Source organism: Malaclemys terrapin, chromosome 10 (assembly GCF_027887155.1).
Source record: "Malaclemys terrapin pileata isolate rMalTer1 chromosome 10, rMalTer1.hap1, whole genome shotgun sequence".
NCBI classification, from domain to species: domain Eukaryota; kingdom Metazoa; phylum Chordata; order Testudines; family Emydidae; genus Malaclemys; species Malaclemys terrapin.
In genome coordinates, this window is record NC_071514.1 from 72,787,527 (window position 1) to 72,807,030 (window position 19,504).

The window sequence follows — 19,504 nt, forward strand, 5'->3', positions numbered from 1 at the left end:
GAGGATAATTGTTAAGTGGAGTAAACACCTCCAGGATATCCGGCAGGTAACATTTCATCTATTATAGACTGGACCCTGGAATCTGATGGCAAATCCCAGCTCAGCTCACTTTACTGCCAGGCTGCACTGAATTCTCAAGTCAGAACATTACCTCTCTCCCCAGAGAAGAAGAGTTTGCTGCTCACTGTTGCATTTTAAATGGGAAAAAAAACCCAAACAAATGGACTTCAGCACCTGGCGAGAAGCAGGAGCCACGTGTGGGGTTTGTTCAAGGTCACAGTGAGGGGCCTTGAACAAACTGGATGGATTGTGTTCACAGAAATACTCCTCATAATGCCCTGGCAGCACCAAAATCTGATGGCCTTTAGGGGGTTTTGGTCACTTTATTAGCTACCTGAGCAGACTGGTCGAGCTGCCGGTCTGAGACCTGTCACTCTCTCTGACAGATACAATCGCCTTCCATGTCTTCCCGCTGAGCTCGCTCGGTGTGACGCCTTGCCGGAAATAAACTGCTCGATCCTCGCAGCCGATTCCCCAGACCTAGGGGAGAAAGGGGCCTTGATGGGAATGTCTATGTGTCCTAAGGGGATGAATGGCATGGAAAGTAGATGGGCATCAGCTACAACAGGGGAGTGAGAAGAGGGCAGTTGAGGGCAAGAGTCTTTCCTGAATCAGGGGTTTTCTTTGGGTTCGTCTCTAGTGCTGGTATTTTAGGTGCAGTGCATCACTCCTGTGTACGGTTGATTGCGGGATGGGGGGTTTTGTACTCAAGTGTATCAGATGAGAGGGAGGTTTGCTGAATGTTCTCGCAATGTACCTCATGTGGCTTTTGGCAGTTCAGGCAATTGGGCCCCTTGTTGGACTGAACATCCCGGCGTCCCCCGAGTGTATTACGACCACAAAGTTGAACAGTGATCATACAGAAGGAGTCTAAACATGCTCATGTGTTCACACAATTGGTGTTCCACTGCCTTACCTGGTCATTTAAGCCTACGTTTACCATCATCATTTCTCCAACCATTTCAATCCAGCTGGTGCCACATGGATTGTGCGAGTTCACACCTCTTCTGAACCACACCTGTCACAAGTTAAAATCCAAGTTTTGAACTACTGTACTAGCAGGGAGACAGTTAAATGGTTAACTGCATCTCATTCTCAGTTCTGCCATTGCCACATGGCCTTGAGCAACCAATAATATTTCAGCAGTGGCTTTGGTCTGAGGCTTCCAAAGTATCTACAAGACTGAGGCATTGAATCATTAAGAGACTTGCCTAAGGTGATACAGCAAGTCAGTGGCAGAGTGGGGAATAGAATTCCAGACTCCCAAGGCTGCATTTTCACCTCCCTCGGGGCAGCACAGCATACAATGGCACACACCTCAGACATGGCAGTTATCCAGAATAGCTTTGACAATCCTAGTCTGAAAAGGGACCTAAGAGAGTTAGGTGCCTAAAATCCTATTGGCAGTTGGGTTCCTAACCCTTTAGGTTCTTTTCAAAATACTAGCTAACTCTTTCAAAAGTTCCTAATACACTAGGTTAACTTCAATATTAAAGAGCTGCTCTAGGAATGAGGGAGAAGGATCAGATTCTCATTTGCACTATGGCCCCTTTACACCATTCTGGCAGGGCAAACAGGCCTTACGTTGGGAGGAAATGTAACGCACACCCACTTTAAGGCCCCTTACAGTGCCAAGATGGTGTAAATGAGAGGCAGTTCCATAGTTTCTGTAAAGAGAACTTCTCTCAGAAGTTAGAGAGCAAATAGCTGACAAGCATGAGCCAGCCAGTTCCCCATCTCGTCCCCGGAGAATGAGAGTTTCTCTGGTGCATGGGAAAATTCACTCTTTTATATCTCAACTGTAACTAGTGCTTCTGCCTCCAAGTCACTTCCCCAAGCTTTTCAAGGGCTTTAGACATTTTATTATATTAAATCCAACAGAATAGGCTGGGTTTACTTTGGAAGTTGTTTGTTAAATTAGTGGTTGGATTGTTTAAAAAAAATCAAAACATACCATGTATTTAATCTCCTAATAGATTAGCTTGGTTCTATTTCATTCTTTACCAAATAAAAAACATCTAAAAGGTTGTCTAAAGGGGAAATTTTTCCAGTTACATTAGTATAGCTATAGAAGTTTAAATATACCAATATAACTGTGTGTGAACGTTCTGATTCCAGAAAAAGACCAACTTCTTGTGTCTTAATTTAAACCACTTCCAAAGCAACATAAACTAAACTGGAAAAGGGACACTCATATTGGACTAAGAGTGCTTACACAGGGAGCTATACTACAGAGCTTTAAATTCACCCCCTATATTATACCGGTATCATGTCCCTGTGTAGACAAGCCTTAAGCTATACATGCTATTGATACTAATAAGGAACCTCATGTTTATTATTTAACTTCAATAAAGTTATCAATAAACCCTGGAAACTACTAATTTGCAGTAACAACCTGGGATAATTACACTCTGTTAGTGCTTAGAATCAGTGATTTTTTCCCAAGTACAGCAGATATTTGTTATTAATCAGCCATGTAGTATAATGTAGGTAAAGGGGGTATATTGTCATCAGAACAATAGACTATCCGGGATGTTGCACAGAGACTTGAAGTTGTAAACACAATGAGCAAACACATGCACATACATGAGCATCCTAGGTAAGAAGCCAAGATTGAACCATCATTTTTGTTTTGTTTTGTTATAAAGTATAAAGCAGGGACTGACTATTCTCTTGTTCCCATAGGTGGAATTTGCTATATTCTGTCCTGGATCAGTAACCGAAAGCACTGCTAGATTGAGGGATTGGTGACTTTTCGAAGGTCAACTATTTTAATAATCACCAGGTGTAGAAATACACAGTAGACTTTGTCACCTGGGGCTAGAGACTAATGCTTTAACTATTCTGACTACCGAACTTGCCTATTTCATAGTGTGCTGGGGCTATAAACTCTTTGGTGAAAAGGCATTTTGGTTTTGGGACTGGTACATATTTCTGACCTTTGAATCAGCACCAGTGATCATCAGCTAGAAATGATCAAGATGCCTGTGTGAAATAAGCAGTTTTCACTCTTCCCAGGGGGCTCAAACACCATAGCGGGGGAAATGGCTGTACATCTCTCATTCTAGGCCCTTCTGTATTCTTCACTGCGAATTCCACACAGTGCCTTGCTCCTTGCCACCAGTTTCTTTTCATATCCCCATTATCGCTACATACCACTCTACTGGCTACATTCAGATGTAATACACGACAACCACCACTGAGCAGCTGTAAAGGCGCCCCAGCATAGGGTTGTGAAACTTCCTCTTACACTCATTTGCTGCTGCTTGACTTGAGTTTGGCCCATTGTCTATAGCATTATCCCAAACTGACAGCAGTGTGCTGTCGAGCTGGAACCCATTTCTGTTCTGGGAGAGTGGCTTAGCAGCCTTCTCATAGACACCCCACACCCCTATGCTTCTTGGTGGTTCAGTCTCTAAGAGCCATAGAGCACCCCTGCAATTTTGGGGCACTGGAGCTTACCCAGCAAAGGGGGCAAGAGATCCTAAATCCCTGACATTTCATAAGTTTGCACAGAAGAGCAACATACTGTAAACATACAGAGAAGAGAACCAGAAATGTAGCTCAAGGCCTCTTACTTTTCTGTCTTTAGTAACCGCCCACACCACATTTACACCCACAGAGACGTGCAGGATCCCATTTTCAGGGCTTGGGGGTTCCACAATTGTCCAAGAAATTCCTGCCAAATAAACAAAACAAGGAATCACTGTTCATTAGACTCTCGTTAAGTTCTCTACAAATCAAAGCAACTTCCCTGCATGGCATGACAGGGTTTTACCTTGAGGGTTATTTCTATCAATCCCTTCTCTCACAATAGTTTGCCCCTCCCAAAGTGTTGCCCACAGGAGGTCATATGGTCCACAGCTGATCTGTACTGCTTCTCCAGGGGTGGCTATTAAGGACCACGAGGAGCCTTCTGGATTGTGGTGGCAAACGTCTTCTCTATACCATACCTAGGACAGACACAAAAGCCTTAGAAAAATGCCACCCTAATAAAAACAGTCAGAACCTTTCAGGCAAACATATGGGCAGCCTGACAGAAAGGAGAGAACCATTCTTCTCTAGCCAAGTCTCCTTTTATAGCGTTTGAACTCTCACCTTTAAGTGGCATTAGTTGAGTAGATTATACAACTGCAGACCACTTCCCTGTATATCAAGGGAGGAGGCTTTTCTATATACTAGGTTTTATGATGCAAGCCAATTTGGACAGGCCCATGATCTCTTGCCACACGATCTGTGTGTATTTCAACATTCGGAGCAGTTAAATATGATTCAAGGCACGTTAAATAAACTTAGAACCATTGAACTGTATGCCAAGAATCCTTCTTCCTTAGGAAAATACAGAGCATTCACACACTCAGGTTACTGCTGTAGATAAAAAGTCATGATCTGGCATTAACTGTAATGAGCTATCCATTTAGACAGACACCATTTGTATAAGGGCCAATACCTCACCGCTTTCATAACTTTTGATGGTGTCCAGCCCAACATTTACACGCAGCAGAGAGAACATGCCACTTTAAGGGTTTTGTGCTTGCCAGTCCTAGTCTCTCACACATGTTTCTCCACCTTATGTTTGAGAGAGCTTGGTGGGAAGGTTCAATATGGAGAGAGCACAGAGCATTCTTAGGTTGATATGCTCTCCTTGTGGCGGACAGTGAGCACTACAGCCCCACATTTATTAACATTTTGCTTTGGCAGGACTTCCACTTGGGGAACCCAAAGCACTTTAATGTTAATTAAATAAGCCTGCAAAGCAGAGAGCTATAATTTCCACATGGGGAAACTGAGACACAGGGAGATTTATAAGTGACTTGCCCAATGCTACACAACCAGCCAGTGGCAAAATGCAAGTAGACCCTAGGAGTGAGTATTTGTTATAGCCACTAGACTACATTTCAAACATCTAAAGTTACTTCTAGACCTGTTAAGACACAAGTCAGGGATAGACCATGGCTAGGAGGATGACAGCTAAGACATGTGCCTAAGAGTGAAGGATGGAAATCCTTACAGCATGAGGAAGGATAAGAAAGACTTCATCGTGGGCCTAAGAAAATGATGTGAGATGCACACTTTTTTTTAGCATTTAGTATTATACATATAAAGTAAAACCTTGTCAGGGCTGGATTCCAAGATTACCCTACTGCCAGCTCAGCTCAGCTGAACTTTTCCCTTTCCCTATTCAACGCAAAAAAAGGTTAAACAAAATTGGATCCTTTCTATGGGTTCATTTTTCCACACCGAAGAAGCACTCACCCATGACACAGCACCTCTAAACTCTCCCTCTCTATTTTGATATAAAGCAGCATCAATCAACAGCCTATCACAGAAAGGGTTTTATTTCCATGTTCCCTGTCAGCCAGGTCAAACAGCAAATATCCGGACCAGCGTATGAAGGCAATGCTTTAGCTTGCAGAACGTCTGTCTGGGCTTAACCACTGAGATTCACAGCCACCTAGTCAATTGTGATCTGGCCTTCAAATATCTCTCCCCACCCCCACAACCTCATAATCAGAAGCAAGCTTCCCACAGATCAGGACCCACCAACTCAAAGTGGTACCCGATCCTTACCATAGCAACATATGCAAAACCTGCAGGTGTATCTCCACTGCTACGATGATAAATACCTACCTGCAACACACCTTCCAAGATACTTGGGTCCTTCACATGTCTGTCATATGTGGTGTACCTCATCCAATGCACTAAATGGCCCAATAACAACTAGATGGGTAAAACCAAACAATCACTATGCTCTCAAATGAACTCTCACAGAAAAATGATAAAAGAAAAAAAACACCAAACACCAGCAAAGGGTGAACATTTTTCACAAAATGATCACTCCATATCTGACCTCTCAGTCCTCGTCCTCAATGGAAACCTGCACAACACCTTCAAAAGACGAATCTGGGGGCTCAAATTCATAACTTGCTAGACACTAAAAATCATGGTCTTAATAAATACTCTGGATTTATGCCCCAGTACAACCACCTGTAACCCACTAGCATCCTCTTTTTGTCTGATGACAGAGGTTTTAATGGGCCACTTCACCTTGAATGGTCTCTTAGAATGTGTGTTAACTACTTATGCTAAACTCTCTGTTCCACCTTGTATTTAGTTGTGACACCCAGAGTACCTTTCCCAGCCCTGAAGAAGAGCTCTGTGTAGCTCCAAAGCTTGTCTATCTCACCAGTAGAAGTTATTACCTCATCCACCTTGTCTCTCTAATACCCTGGGACCAACATGGCTACAAAACCACTGCAGATAAAGAATACACACAAAAAAAGAGTTATACCCTTCCTTGTAAGGACACTGCCCAGACCGATAACCGGCCCATGGGCTCGTCAGTGATTTCCCATCCTCCAATGGAGATATCGTTGAAAGGATCTGGCAACTGTTTAGGATCATCATGGGATGTTATCTAAAGCAAAGAGAGTGAGAAAAATTTAGAGAGCTGAAGTAGAAGAAGACCTGACCCCACATATACCTGCTGGCTATTTGGTGCACTGGGATAGGAGGGGCTTATCTCATTTTCTAGCAGACAAATCTTTGCCTCACAAAGCCACCACCTAGATGCCAAATGGCTAGGCATGGAGGATGGACTCCCTCTCTCCGTCGTGGCTGTTCCTTCAGACAGGGTGGGGCCACATTTGTGGAGCAGCATGGAAGAAGCCTGCACTCTTGCTGCCGGGGCTATAACTGTTCTTATGTAAAGCCTAGACGTTTGCTCCCACACCGGTCAATCCAGCATCTTGCACAAGCATTACAGTCACTAAAATAAATCCTCTATGTTTTTGCATGTGCTCTCATTAGTCCATGCAAACAGCAATCACATGTGCCTGTAATGCAGACAGCTAGTGGACTGACACCGGGAAAAATCCTATTGAAAATGGAGCAGGGTTTTTCATCACGTAGCATTAGCTGCCTGTGGACAAGTGATCAGAATTCCTCTCCCTGCTTATGCCTCTATACACAAGCTTGTAAATCAACACATGACAAAGATCTGAGGGCTGGGCTGAAGCTCTTTATGTTAGAAACGAAAAAAAAATTCAAAGCTATGGTGGAAATTTTGAAAGGCACCTAAAATAAATCCCACTGAATTTCAATGGGATTTGGGCACCTAATTTCCTTATGCGCCTTTGAAAAATTCCAGCCTTGAATTTGTAAGAGGTGAGAGAGGTGCTAGATCGGCAGCTGCAGAGTCCAAGGTCCTGTCTTTGCAGACAGCACAAACCGCAGTGACAGCAGGGCAAACTTCCCCACTCTCATGCCATCACTTCTTTCATATACCACTTGAGCTAATAAATAAAACAAAAACACAGAAAGAGACCTTTGCCCAAGTGTCCCGTGATTTGTATCTCCTGTATCTGATCCACCTCCTACGTCGGACACAGGAATTCCATTTCTTATCCTTTGCGTAGGTAGCTGGGAAGTCAATGGCATACGTCCAACCCTAAAAACAGAGAGTTCCTTTCATAAAGATTGCAAGCAGATGGCTACATTAAATAACACAGAACAATTCTTCACAAGGATCACGCCTACAAACATAATACAAATTACTTTGCATATGCATAGGGGCTTTTATCTCCTAACTCTATAGACATTAATGAACTACATCTCAACTCCTCTGCGCAATACATACAGGACAAATAAGATATAGAAAAGCATTTTATTTTTATTATAATAAAGATGTTATAGTAAATAACAGCATCCAATAGCTATCATTTCAGGGCTGGATACAAAGCCTGTTGAAGTTAACAGAAAGACTCCCTTTGGTTTCAATAGCCCTAGGAAAAGATGCCTCCAGCACTATACTATAGCGATCTCCATTCCCAGCAAGAAGCAGCTGTGGGAAGATGGGAGATGCCTTTACTTTTACAGAGTGGATTCCCAGAATGGATCTCTTGCCGGTATTGTTCACCTACCCCTTTCTCTGTTGGTTCCCCTCCAATATTTTCATCCACGTACCAGTCAGACTCCCACTCCCAGTGCGGTGATGGCAGCATGAAACTGTCAAGCTGCTGATGTTTTAGCCCGCTCACGTCACTCCATTGCCAGCGATCACTGGGCATTAATTTCTCACAAAAGCCACCAACCGGATTCCAACGCTGCCAGAAAGGAGAAAAATTGCACAGGTCAGGTCTGTAAGGTCATGTAACCTTGTTAGGTCACAAATGGGGCCTTGGGGATGTTCAGATGTTCCACACCTCAAGAGAAAAGATCCACTGGGGAAACAAGAAGGCATCCAAACACTGGCTATTGGCTAATATCATCTTTGGAGGGAGCATCCTTCAGATACCAGCTACTGGCTTTAAAGAGTGTGTCCTTCCTTTAATGCCAATACTAAGGAGGACAAGGTGGGTGAGGTCATTTCTTTTACTGGACCAACTTCTGTTGGTCAGAGAGACAAGCTTTCGAGCTTACATAGAGCTCTTCTTCAGGCTTGTCTTTCTCACCTTCAGAAACTGGTCCAATAAAAGATATTACCTCACCCACCTTGTCTGTCTAATATCCTGGGACTGACATGGCTACAACTAGACTGCATAATGCTAAGGGGGAAGTTACTTCATTTTAACAAGTTTCAGAGTAACAGCCGTGTTAGTCTGTATCCGCAAAAAGAAGAACAGGAGTACTTGTGGCACCATCCGAAGAAGTGGGCTGTAGTCCACGAAAGCTTATGCTCTAATAAATTTGTTAGTCTCTAAGGTGCCACAAGTACTCCTGTTCTTCTTTTTTCATTTTAACAAACATGTGGTGGGTGTCATTCTAATTGATGACATTAAATTGTTCAGTCTATTACCAAAGATCATGGAATAATAAACAATGAGACGCACCATCAAGTGTTCCCATTCATATACTAGAAAGCATTACTGATTGCAGGACTGTCTGCAGCATTTAATTTCTAGTGTACTGGTCCAAGTTCAGCCCCGGGTGGTAGCTAATGAAAGCCACCACATCAGAGAGCTATCAAGTGACCAGTGGCCATGGATTTAGGGGCCGTAGTCCAATTCCTAATGGAAAGGTGACTCAGGGTATGTCTATACTTCAATTAAAAACCTGCAGCTGGACCGTGCCAGCTGATTCGGGCTAAGGGACTGTTTAACTGTGGTGCAGATGTTTGGGCTTGGGTTGGAGCCAGAGCTCTGGGACCATCCCATCTTGCAGAGCCGTAGCACCTGGGCTCCAGCCCGAGCCCAAACATCTACACCACAGTTAAACAGCCCCTTAGCCCGAGTCGGCTGGCATGGTCCAGCTGCGGGTTTTTAATTGAAGTATAGACATACCCTAAGGCTCTGTCTACCCTAGAAAGGGTTTGCCAGTATTCCTATACCAGTAAACCCTCCTAGTGGAGATACAGCTAATACCAGCAAAATAATTGCTGTTATAGCTTACCCCAGTTCCCCTAATGAAATAAACCAGTGATTTTCAAACGTTTTTCATCTGCAGACGCCAAAAAAATTTCAAATGGAGGTGCGGACCCCTTTGGAAATTCCACTGCGATCCCCTACCATAGATGTCTTAGACTGAACTGAACAGAATTCAACTATAAATGTTGCATGGGCTTGGCACAGCATTCGATGCAGCATAAGAAAGGGCACTAAACTGTGGGTTTCTATGGTAACGACAACAATTCCAGGTTTTGACCTGTAGGTGGGGACATTCACATACTTTTGATTGATCCTTAGAGGTGTCCCCCCAGGTTAGAAGCTGACCTGCCACGTTGCTCTCTACACTGTATGACTTTGGTTTCCAATGCTGTCAAACCTGCCCAAGTTCACTTACATAATAACAACATTTTTAAAAGGACCACACACAGCCCAATGCTTAAAAAAAAAAAAAGAAAAAAACCCATAACGAAGAACCTTAATCAAATAAAATTGCCACGAAGTTTTACCCAACTAGCTCTTCCTCAGTCACATTGGGCTAGTCCACAGCCACTCCCTTGTCTGGTGTAAGACCTCTTATGTGCAAAGATCGTAAATGATTCAAGAGGTTTCAATATTGGTTATACTGTATACAATATTATTAGGCTAAACTTCTTTGCACATTCTTTATCCACTTATTCAAGGTCTGATAGCTATGACTTTTTTAGTTTGTTCCCACAGAAAAGCTTCACATCTCCGATTTCTATTTTTCATGCTTTAGACCAAACAAAGGGAAGAATTTACAACCCAGATAACGCATATTTAACGAAGATCATTTAAAATGTTTTCATAAAAGGAGGAATGTTCTAAAAACACAGTGCATAATTATATCAATGTTAGACAAAATATAAAAAGGTCAGGAAAATATGCCTTCCCCTGCTTAAATAAAAACACAGCACTCTATATTACATTTATCTAGTGATCCCTTAGAAAGCAAGAGAAACAAGAAAAAAAAATCATTTGATCGTAGCTCTAGAATGACTTTACCAAATACATGAGAGGTGGGTTTTTGGGGGGGGGGGGGGTTTCATGTTTTTTTTTTTTTTTTTTAGAAAAGCAATTTATGAATGCATTCTGTCGAAGCATGTGTTACAGAGAAGCCCCACAGAATGTGACAATGACATTTCTACAGGTTTTTTTTAAAAGACAGTAGATTTTAATGGGAAATTGTACCTGGGGAATTTTTTTAAACCTTTTCTAAATAACTCTACAGGCTTTGTTGCTGTTAAGTTCCATGTGACTTTTTCATAAGGGAACAGGTATTGCTAACTGATGGAAGCAAAACATCAGACTTAGAGACTGAATGACCCCACCTGAGATGACTGGTGCTCAAGAGGACGCTATTTGCAAGGGGAAGAAAGAGGAAGAATTTAGGGGGACATTTAGGATCTGCTCTTCAGAAATACACGGCAGGGATTAAAATAAATGAATAAATAAATAAATACAATCCCTGAATGCTCGGGATGGTTCACAGTACCCAGAGAAGGGAGAACTCCACCCGAAGCTAGGAATTCCTTCCCTAGCTGCCACATTCACTTTGAACCCCAAATATTAGGTTTCTCTTGTCTGCTCTTACATTTACACATTACACAACAAACAACCTTACTACTGGACAACAGATCAGTCTGGACAAGTAACCACATTTCTCACTGCCAGCCCTCTCTGAAGACCACATGGCAAGTTTGACAGATGTGCTCATGACTTTACATACCTGATTCTCATAAGTTTCTTCCTGGTATCTGATTGGAACATCACTTGAGAATACGTAGGCATATACCTGGTGATCACAAGCTATTCCCCAGCAGCACTGTTTGACAGCAGAGACTCGTTTGAATTCCAGCTGTCTGTCTTTACAGAGCTCCCAATACTGGCCAGCTGTAGAAAGAGTGTAAACCCTCCCAAAGATATCAACTGCCCACAAGAGGGAGTTGGGCATAGCCATAGCTGAAAGGCAAAGAAAGAGGTATTAATGTAGAGGCTAATTTTTAAGAGGTGGGTTCAAACCCCACTCCCAGCCCAAACAGACCCAGAAACTGAACTGAATACTGTGAGCCCCTCTCCAATGATACTAAACTTGAGAACAAAGAATGATATTTTCAAAGGAGCTTAGGGGATTCATCCATCCAAATCCCATCGCCTTTTAATGAGAGTTGGGTACCTAACTACCTTAGGCTCCTTTGGAAATCCCAGCCCAGGGGATACCAACTGGAATCTACATTGCAAACCCTTCCAATACAATTAGCAGCAACAATCTCAGGCTAAGAAGAGAAGCCAAAGGTTGAATGGATACATGGGGCCTGAACTGCTCTCACCCCAGAAGAGGGACCTCCAGGACTGGGCTAAGGCACATTGACTAAGCAGCATGGAGTTTGTGTTGCTAGTGCTCTCTGGCTAAAGAGAAGATTTCACTCTCCTGAGCTTTATGCACTCAGTGTCCAGGAGCCCACAAAGTCACAGGAACTCATCAATCTCCTCCTAGCACTGGCCGAGATGGACTCCATCAATCCAGGAAGAGGAAGCTAGACGGGGAGATTCTCTGCAACTGTGTTGCTTACTTTCAGTCCCTACCTGTCTCTAGGCAGAGTTCCTCTGGAGCCTCCATGGAGCAGTAGGGGCTGTCCAGGGGTCTCTGCTGGGTGATCCAGAGTTCCCTCATAGAATCATAGAAGTGTAGGACTGGAAGGGACCTCAAGAGGTCATCTAGTCCAGTCCCCTGCATTTTGAACCTCTGACCACCCCTCCCCAAAATCCTGGTTGATCATTTGCTGTCCCACAGACTCTTGTTTCCTGGGTTCTGTGGCCCCTCTCTCAATTGAGGAGGCAGGCCTTTTGTCCTTGTAATGGATACTGGTCCTTTAAGGCCAAATAATGTAGTTACCCTGTTCCACGTGTCCAGGGAAGAAAAATGAAGCCATGACTGGAAAAGAGGAAAATGATCCCAAGAGCAGTTAGTGTTGGGGAGAGGGAAGGTCTAGGGCTATCCCAGAACACTGTTTCTTTAAGGGCCTGTGACCAGGAGCTTTGCAGAGTGAGTGGCTCCAGTAGCTCCTAGCCAACACAGACAGGTGTTTGGGGTTATTACACTCACCTGGGAGAAGCAAGAAACTGATTAGTTAACTGGGTAGGAAACTCAAAAGAGGATCCAAACCCAGGTGTGGGCTGTGAATACCTAAACCTGAGCAGAGAGCCTACAGGCCAGGACTGAAAACAGTCCCAAGAAGGGGGACTGAGAGACCCTGAACCTGAGGGGTGAGCAGAAAGGTGCCCTTTTGAGAAACTGAATGACATTTAATAAGTTAGACTCCAGGTCAGGAGAATATTGTTTCAAAGACTATGGTTGTGACTGGATTATTCTGTGAATTTGGAGGGAAACTGAGGCAGGGTGCCCAGTAGACCTCCCCAGGCCATGGGCAGGGTGTCCTGGGATGGCACCTGTTTGCACTCCTACATGGAATTCAAACAGGCCAGCACTAAGTTTGTTTCAAGAAGAATAAAGACTTCTTTCTGTGGGGATGTTGCATCTCCCACCCCTGGAGAAACAGTGGAGAGAGCTCAGAGCCACTCGTTCCATGGGAAAAGTGGGATTCACCTATAGGGACTTCCAACCCACTTTTTTTTTCCTATTGTGCAAAGCCCAAAACAAGGAGAGGAAAAGGGGAAGCACTGCTTGGAAGCAGCACACACCATTGTTTCTTTTGCTGTGAAAGGGCAGCTTTGCTCTCACAGGAGCCTAAGGAAACTATCCTGCTCGCCTTCTGACCCGTAACTAATAGTGATGGAGACATGCTGACTAGTACCACTCCATTGTTTCTAACAGGGGCATAAAGTTGCACAGAATAGAGACAAACATGTGTCACCCAAGGGAGAAGAGATGAAGGGCAAAGTTCTCCTGTTAGTTACAGCAGCACAACTCCAACTGAGTCCAAGAGGTTGCCCTGCTGCTAGAGAGGCCCTCTCTATGTTTTAGATTATGCCTAACTTTTGCAAGAGTAGCTGCACTGGTACAGACCCCAAGTGCAGATGTACATCAACCCAGGTGTGGCATCTTCATACATACGCTGACCTGTCTTGTTGGGGATCTTAATCTGAGCCCAGACCTCCCTCTCTGGTTGTAGCCCATCATCACTACTATTTGTTGTGAGCTGGAGATGTTCAGAGAAGCTGCAGTGATGAGGGCCATAGAAGTACTTAGATAACATAAAACAGAAAGAAGGATCATCTTGTGTTTAAGGTGCAGCACTAGGGAATAGAAGATGTGTAACAAACCTCCCATCTTATTTTGGGCAAGTCGTTTCACCTCTGCACCTCAGTTTCCACAGAGGTAAAATTGGGATAATATTTATCTCACTGAGGCTTGTGTGTTTAATGTTTAAGTGCTTAGAGTTCTTTGAATGGAAGGTACTGTGCAAGTATGAAGCATTATAACAACCATATGGGGATGAGGGCCAGATCTATGGTGTACTGCATGCACCCTTGGAAGAACAAAGCCAAGATAAGGAGCCTTTTCAAATTAGTGTTAGAAAAATACTGCAGTGCAAGTTACATTTTCTAACTAAGAAAATACCCTGCAACAAACTTGAATAACTAACTGTAAAGTAAAGCAGAATGGCAAAAATAACCAGGCTAATATTCTGGGATGTAATACCAGGAAGGTCATAAGAACAGCCCTACTGGGTCAGACCAAAGGTCCATCTAGCCCAGTATCCTGTCTTCTGACAGTGGCGAGTGCCAGGTGCTCCAGAGGGAATGAACAGAACAGGTAATCATCAAGTGATCCATCCCCTGTCACTGAAGGACACCATTCCTGCCCATTCTGGCTAATAGCCATTGATGGACCTATCCTCCATGAATTTATCTAGTTCTTTTTTGAACCCTGTTATGGTTTTGGCCTTCACAACATCCTCTGGCAAGGAGTTCCACAGGTTGACTGTGCGTTGTGTGAAGAAATACTTCCTTTTATTTGTTTAAAACCTGCTGCCTATTAATTTCATTTGGTGACCCCTAGATCTTGTGTTATGAGAAGTAGTAAACAACTACTTCTTATCTACTTTCTCTACACCAGTCATGATTTTATAGACCTCAATCATATCTCCCCTTAGCCATCTCTTTCCAAGCTGAAAAGTCCCAGTCTTATTAATCTCTCCTCATACAGAAGCCGTTTCATACCCTAATAATTTTTGTTGCCCTTTTCTGAACCTTTTTCAATTCCAATATATCTTTTTTGAGATAGGGCGACCACATCTGCACACAGTATTCAAGATGTGGGCATACCATGGACTTATATAGAGGGAACATGATATTTTCTGTCCTATTATCTATCCCTTTCTTAATTATTCCCAGCATTCTGTTCAGTTTTTTGACTGCTGCTGCACATTGAGTGGATGTTTTCAGATAACTACCCACAATGACTCCAAGATCTCTTTCTTGAGTGATAACAGCTAATTTAGATCCCATAATTTTATATATATAGTTGGGATTATGCTTTCCAATGTACATTACTTTGCATTTATAAACATAAAATTTCATCTGCCTTTTTGTTGCCCAGTCACAAAATTTTGAGAGAGCCTTTTGTAGCTCTTTGCAGTTTGCCTGGGTCTTAACTATCTTTAGTAAGTTTGTATCATCTGCAAATTTTGCCACCTCACTATTTACCCCTTTTTTTCAGATCATTTATGAATATGTTGAATAGGACTGGGCCCAGAACAGACACCTCGGGAACACCACTATTTACCTCTCTCCATTCTGAAAACTGACCATTTATACCTACTCTTTGTTTCCTATCTTTTAACCAGTTACCAATCCATGAGAGCACCTTCCCTCTTATCCTGTAGCAGCTTACTTTGTGTAAGAGCCTTTGGTGAGGGACCTTGTCAAAGGCTTTCTGAAAATCTAAGAACACTATATCCACTGGATCCCCTTGGTCCACATGCTTGTTGACCCCCTCAAAGAATTCTAGTAGATTGGTGAGGCATGATTTCCCTTTACTAAAACCATGTTGACTCTTCCTCAACAAATTACGTTTATCTAGATGTCTGAGAATATTGTTCTTTATTGTAATTTCAACCAGTTTGCCCAGTACTGAAGTCAGGCTTGTAGGCCTGTAATTGCCAGGATCACCTCTGGAGCCCTTTTTAAAAATTGCCGTCACATTAGCTATCCTACAGTCATTTGGTACAAAAGCTGATTTAAATGATAGGTTACAGACTACAGTTAGTAGTTCTGCAATTTCACATTTGAGTTCCTTCAGAACTCTTGGGTTAATACCATCTGGTCCTGGTGACTTATTGCTGTTAAATTTATCAATTTGTTCCAAAACCTCCTCTAATGATACTTCAATCTGGGACAGTTCCTCAGATCTGTCACCTAAAAAGAAGTGCTCAGGTTTGGGAATCTCCCTCACATCCTCAGCCATGAAGACTGATGCAAAGAATTCATTTAGTTTCTCCGCAATGGCCTTATCGTCCTTGAGTGCTCCTTTATCACCTCGATCATCCAGTGGCCCCACTGGTTGTTTAGCAGGCTTCCTGCTTCTGATGTACTTAAAATTTTTTTTTGCTATTACTTTTATAAGACATATACTTGTGTGTGTATCTAAATACTTTTATATACATATAAAAGACACAGGGAGTAACTATTCTACTCTACTTGACTCTGGTGAGGCCTCAGCTGGAGTATGGTGTCCAGTTTTGGGCACCACATTTTAAGAAAGGTGTGGAGAAATGGAGGGGAGTCCAAAGGAGAGCAACAGAAGTTCTAGAAAACATGATCCTATGAGGAAAGTTTAATAATAATAATAATTAATAATAAAACCCTGAATATGTTTAGTCTTGAGACAAGACTGGCGGGATTTGGGGGGGGGGGGGAACCTGATATGTCTTCAAATATGTTAAAGGCTGTTATTAAAAAGGATTGTGATGTTTCCATGTCCAGTGTAGGTAGGACAAGAAACAACTGGCTTGATCTGCAACAAAGGAGATTGAGGATAGATATTATGAAAAATGTTCTAATCATAAAGGTAGCTAAGTACTGGAACAAGCTTCCAAGAGAGGTTGTGGAATCCTCATCACTGTAGGTTTGTAAGAACAGGTTAGACAAACACCTGTCAAGGGTGGTCTAATTATATTTGGTCCCGTTGCAGGGGGATGAACTAAATGACCTCTGAAGGTCCTTTCCAACCTTACATTTCCTTGACTGATCTCAGGCTCCCAACTTGCCGGATCCTGAGGGAAAATGACTCCTCATGGATAACTCAATTAAGATATCTACCTGGAGCACAGTAGGTTTTTTTGTTTGTTTGTTTGTTTTTAGTGGAATGCTTGGGAATCTTAAGACAGGGAGGACAAACAAATATCAATCCAGATATGGACGGCTCTCTGTGCAATGCTGGTTAAAAAAAGATAGCACAAAGACTGAAAAGGTTCAGAAACAGGAAGCGAAAGAGCTTAGCAATATGAAGGGATCTGTACACCGTGAAAGATCACAAAGATGATTAAGGCTACTTAAACCAGGAAGAAGAGTTAGATGTGACTAGATTGAGGTATTCAAGATAGTAAGGATAGAGGGAAAATGAGCAATTCCTGTTTACTCTGTGTTATTTGAGAATAAAGGGTGTGGCAATGAACAAGTGTAAAGGCAACTGAACAAAAGACCTCAGGTAAAATTTTCACAAGTGAGTTAGGAGTTTAAATTACTTTTGAGAATTGGATTTAGGAGTCTGTGGAATTCATTGCAGCAGCAGGTCACCAAAGAGAGAAATACTGCCTGAGTTTTCAAAGGTGCTGAGTGCTGCAGCGGTCACTCGTTACAGTAGGTACAGAGGTTACCCATTATGCAGGGGTGGGGGAGAAATCAGACCAGGACTGTGTAAATCATCCATTCCTTCCCCACTCAAATTAGGACAACTAGATAGTTGAAGTAGCTATAAATATTTATGGTTAAAATTAACATAATGATACATGTCATTCAAAAGCCCTGCTACAAGGCATACAGGGGTCAAGAAAAGTCCCCATCTGTGTGTACAATACTGAAAAATTACTTGGGTTCTTCAGAGGGGATTTTCAGCCTCTCTCTTCAGGCATTGGCCGCTAGTGGAGGCAGGATGCCAGCTTAGATGGATCTGTGGGCTGGGCCACTATGGACATTCTCTTGCTCCAATGTAAAATTTACACCTACAGGCTTCTCATTCATTCCCTATGAAGGCACTTGGCAAGTATTTCTAGGACTAATATAAAAGGGCTCCATGATAATGGTCTTCCATTCATTCACTGCCTTTCATTCAAATAGATCTCAAAGCACTTTACAAACATCACACACTATGTGTCATTGAATGGCAGCTGACTGTGGGGTGGAAATAAAGCAGCTGTTTATCAGGAACATTTCACAGGCAGTGTAAAGTCTGTTTATCTAGCCCCAAGTTCACTCTATATTCCTCCCAGGGGCTGGTCACATCCCCTGACAAATATGTAGGCCATGAAGTGCTGTTCCGCCTGAGTGCAAAATGCCCTCTTCATGATAACTAGGGTTGTACTATGGGGGGGAGTCACAGGGGGGCACAGGGCTCTTTTACCAGAAATGGTGCCATACATATGAGCTTCATAGCAAAGAGGGCAGTTTGTTATATGCTGCAGCAATTCTCACGTTTTCAGATGTCACCATAAGCACCATACAGCAGCTATTCAAAGCCCCCTTTGCAAAACAAAAACAAATGCCCCAGCATGACCCTAGTGCCACGGCCCAGGATTTTTTTTTTTTTTTTTTTTTTTTTGGTGCCTTCCTGTTTGTCTGGCGACAAAAGCATCAGCATAAAACCTGCATAGTACAAGGAAGGCTCTTTGGCACCAGTTAAACAGCCATTGTTAATTAACCCTTTCGAGGCTAGGAATGCTTCAGCGACTGCGTTTATCATGCCGTTCCAGAGGGGCAGCAGGGGCCATGCATTGCACAAGGACTGAAACAGGACAAGGGGCGCGAGCCCCACAGGGGGACACGACCCGCGCCGCATCCTAGCAAGCGAACCGCAGAAAGCTCTGGAGAAGAGGGTGAAAGACGTTCCCGGGGGGAGGGACAGTCGACAGGGAGATGGATTCCCCAGCCTGCCCAAGACGTCCGGGCACCAGCCGGAGACTCGGATTGCTGGCCCCAGGAATAGAGACGGTGGTGCCTGCTCCAGCCCTGGGCCCTCGCCCCACCACCTCCCGGGAACCAGCCCCTTACCTGCTCCTCCTGCAGCCCCTCCTCCCGCTCCAGCCGCTTCCCCCCGCCTCCGTCCGCAGCTGCGCGAGCAGCCCCAGCCACCACAGCAACTAGGGCCGCTACAGCTCTGGCTCCAGCAGGAAGGGCGTGCGAATGTAAACCTCTCGCCTACTGGCTGCGCGATCCCAGCTAGGATCTAAGCCCGGCAGCTATTCGCTAGGGAGTGGAGTCAGCTGGCTCCATCGCGTTCCACGGCTCACTTCCCCCCCGGGATGCAGGTGGGCGATGGCCCCCACGTGGGTGGGAGATTTGGAGGCTGGCAGCTGAACACCTGGTCCCTCCATTCCCGTCCCTGCACAGGCTGCTGCCAGCCCCAGGCCACTACACCCTCACTGGAGCCATAAAGGTCAGGAGGCCCAGTCCGGTGCCCCCCGCACTGAAGTGTCCACAGCCATCACAATGGGTGGCATGACACAGCCCCCTGATGCTGGGCGCCGTGCGAAGGGATGGCTGTGACCCAGGCTGGTGCAGCACCTGGCATGCTGTCAGCACTTTATTAATATTTAATAACAGCAGCAACTGGATTGTAATTTGCTTGGGGTAGAAACCTCATCTTCATGCCCATCATTCCCGACGCGTGCTATGCCAGTAAATCCCATTGTGATACAGCGTTGGTGAAGTGTCACTAGACCCTCCCCTGCCCAAGGGGATTTGGGGATCTCTGTGGGGTGAGGTCTGGGATTGCCCAGCATGCTGTGATATCCATACTAATGTCTATTCTGTTCAGGGCCTCATCAGCGTAGTGGCAGAGCACCTTCCAGTAGTTTATT

At 43.9% G+C, this 19,504-nt stretch overlaps 1 protein-coding gene across 1 annotated transcript in view; it reads right to left on the bottom strand.

Moving 5' to 3' along the window:
- The window catches only part of TECPR1 (tectonin beta-propeller repeat containing 1), a 39,245-nt gene extending 20,466 nt beyond the window's left edge, over window positions 1–18,779 (bottom strand). Inside the window, exons 1-9 of the mRNA XM_054042028.1 lie at window positions 18,696–18,779; window positions 11,194–11,426; window positions 7,983–8,165; window positions 7,388–7,510; window positions 6,353–6,478; window positions 3,839–4,013; window positions 3,639–3,739; window positions 977–1,078; window positions 395–540 (exon numbers count right to left, since the gene is read on the bottom strand). Of these exons, the coding sequence (XP_053898003.1) occupies window positions 395–540; window positions 977–1,078; window positions 3,639–3,739; window positions 3,839–4,013; window positions 6,353–6,478; window positions 7,388–7,510; window positions 7,983–8,165; window positions 11,194–11,424 (1,187 nt within the window). The 5' untranslated portion in view covers window positions 11,425–11,426; window positions 18,696–18,779. The remainder of the gene's footprint in view (window positions 1–394; window positions 541–976; window positions 1,079–3,638; window positions 3,740–3,838; window positions 4,014–6,352; window positions 6,479–7,387; window positions 7,511–7,982; window positions 8,166–11,193; window positions 11,427–18,695) is intronic.
- Between the last annotated feature and the right edge of the window lie 725 nt (window positions 18,780–19,504).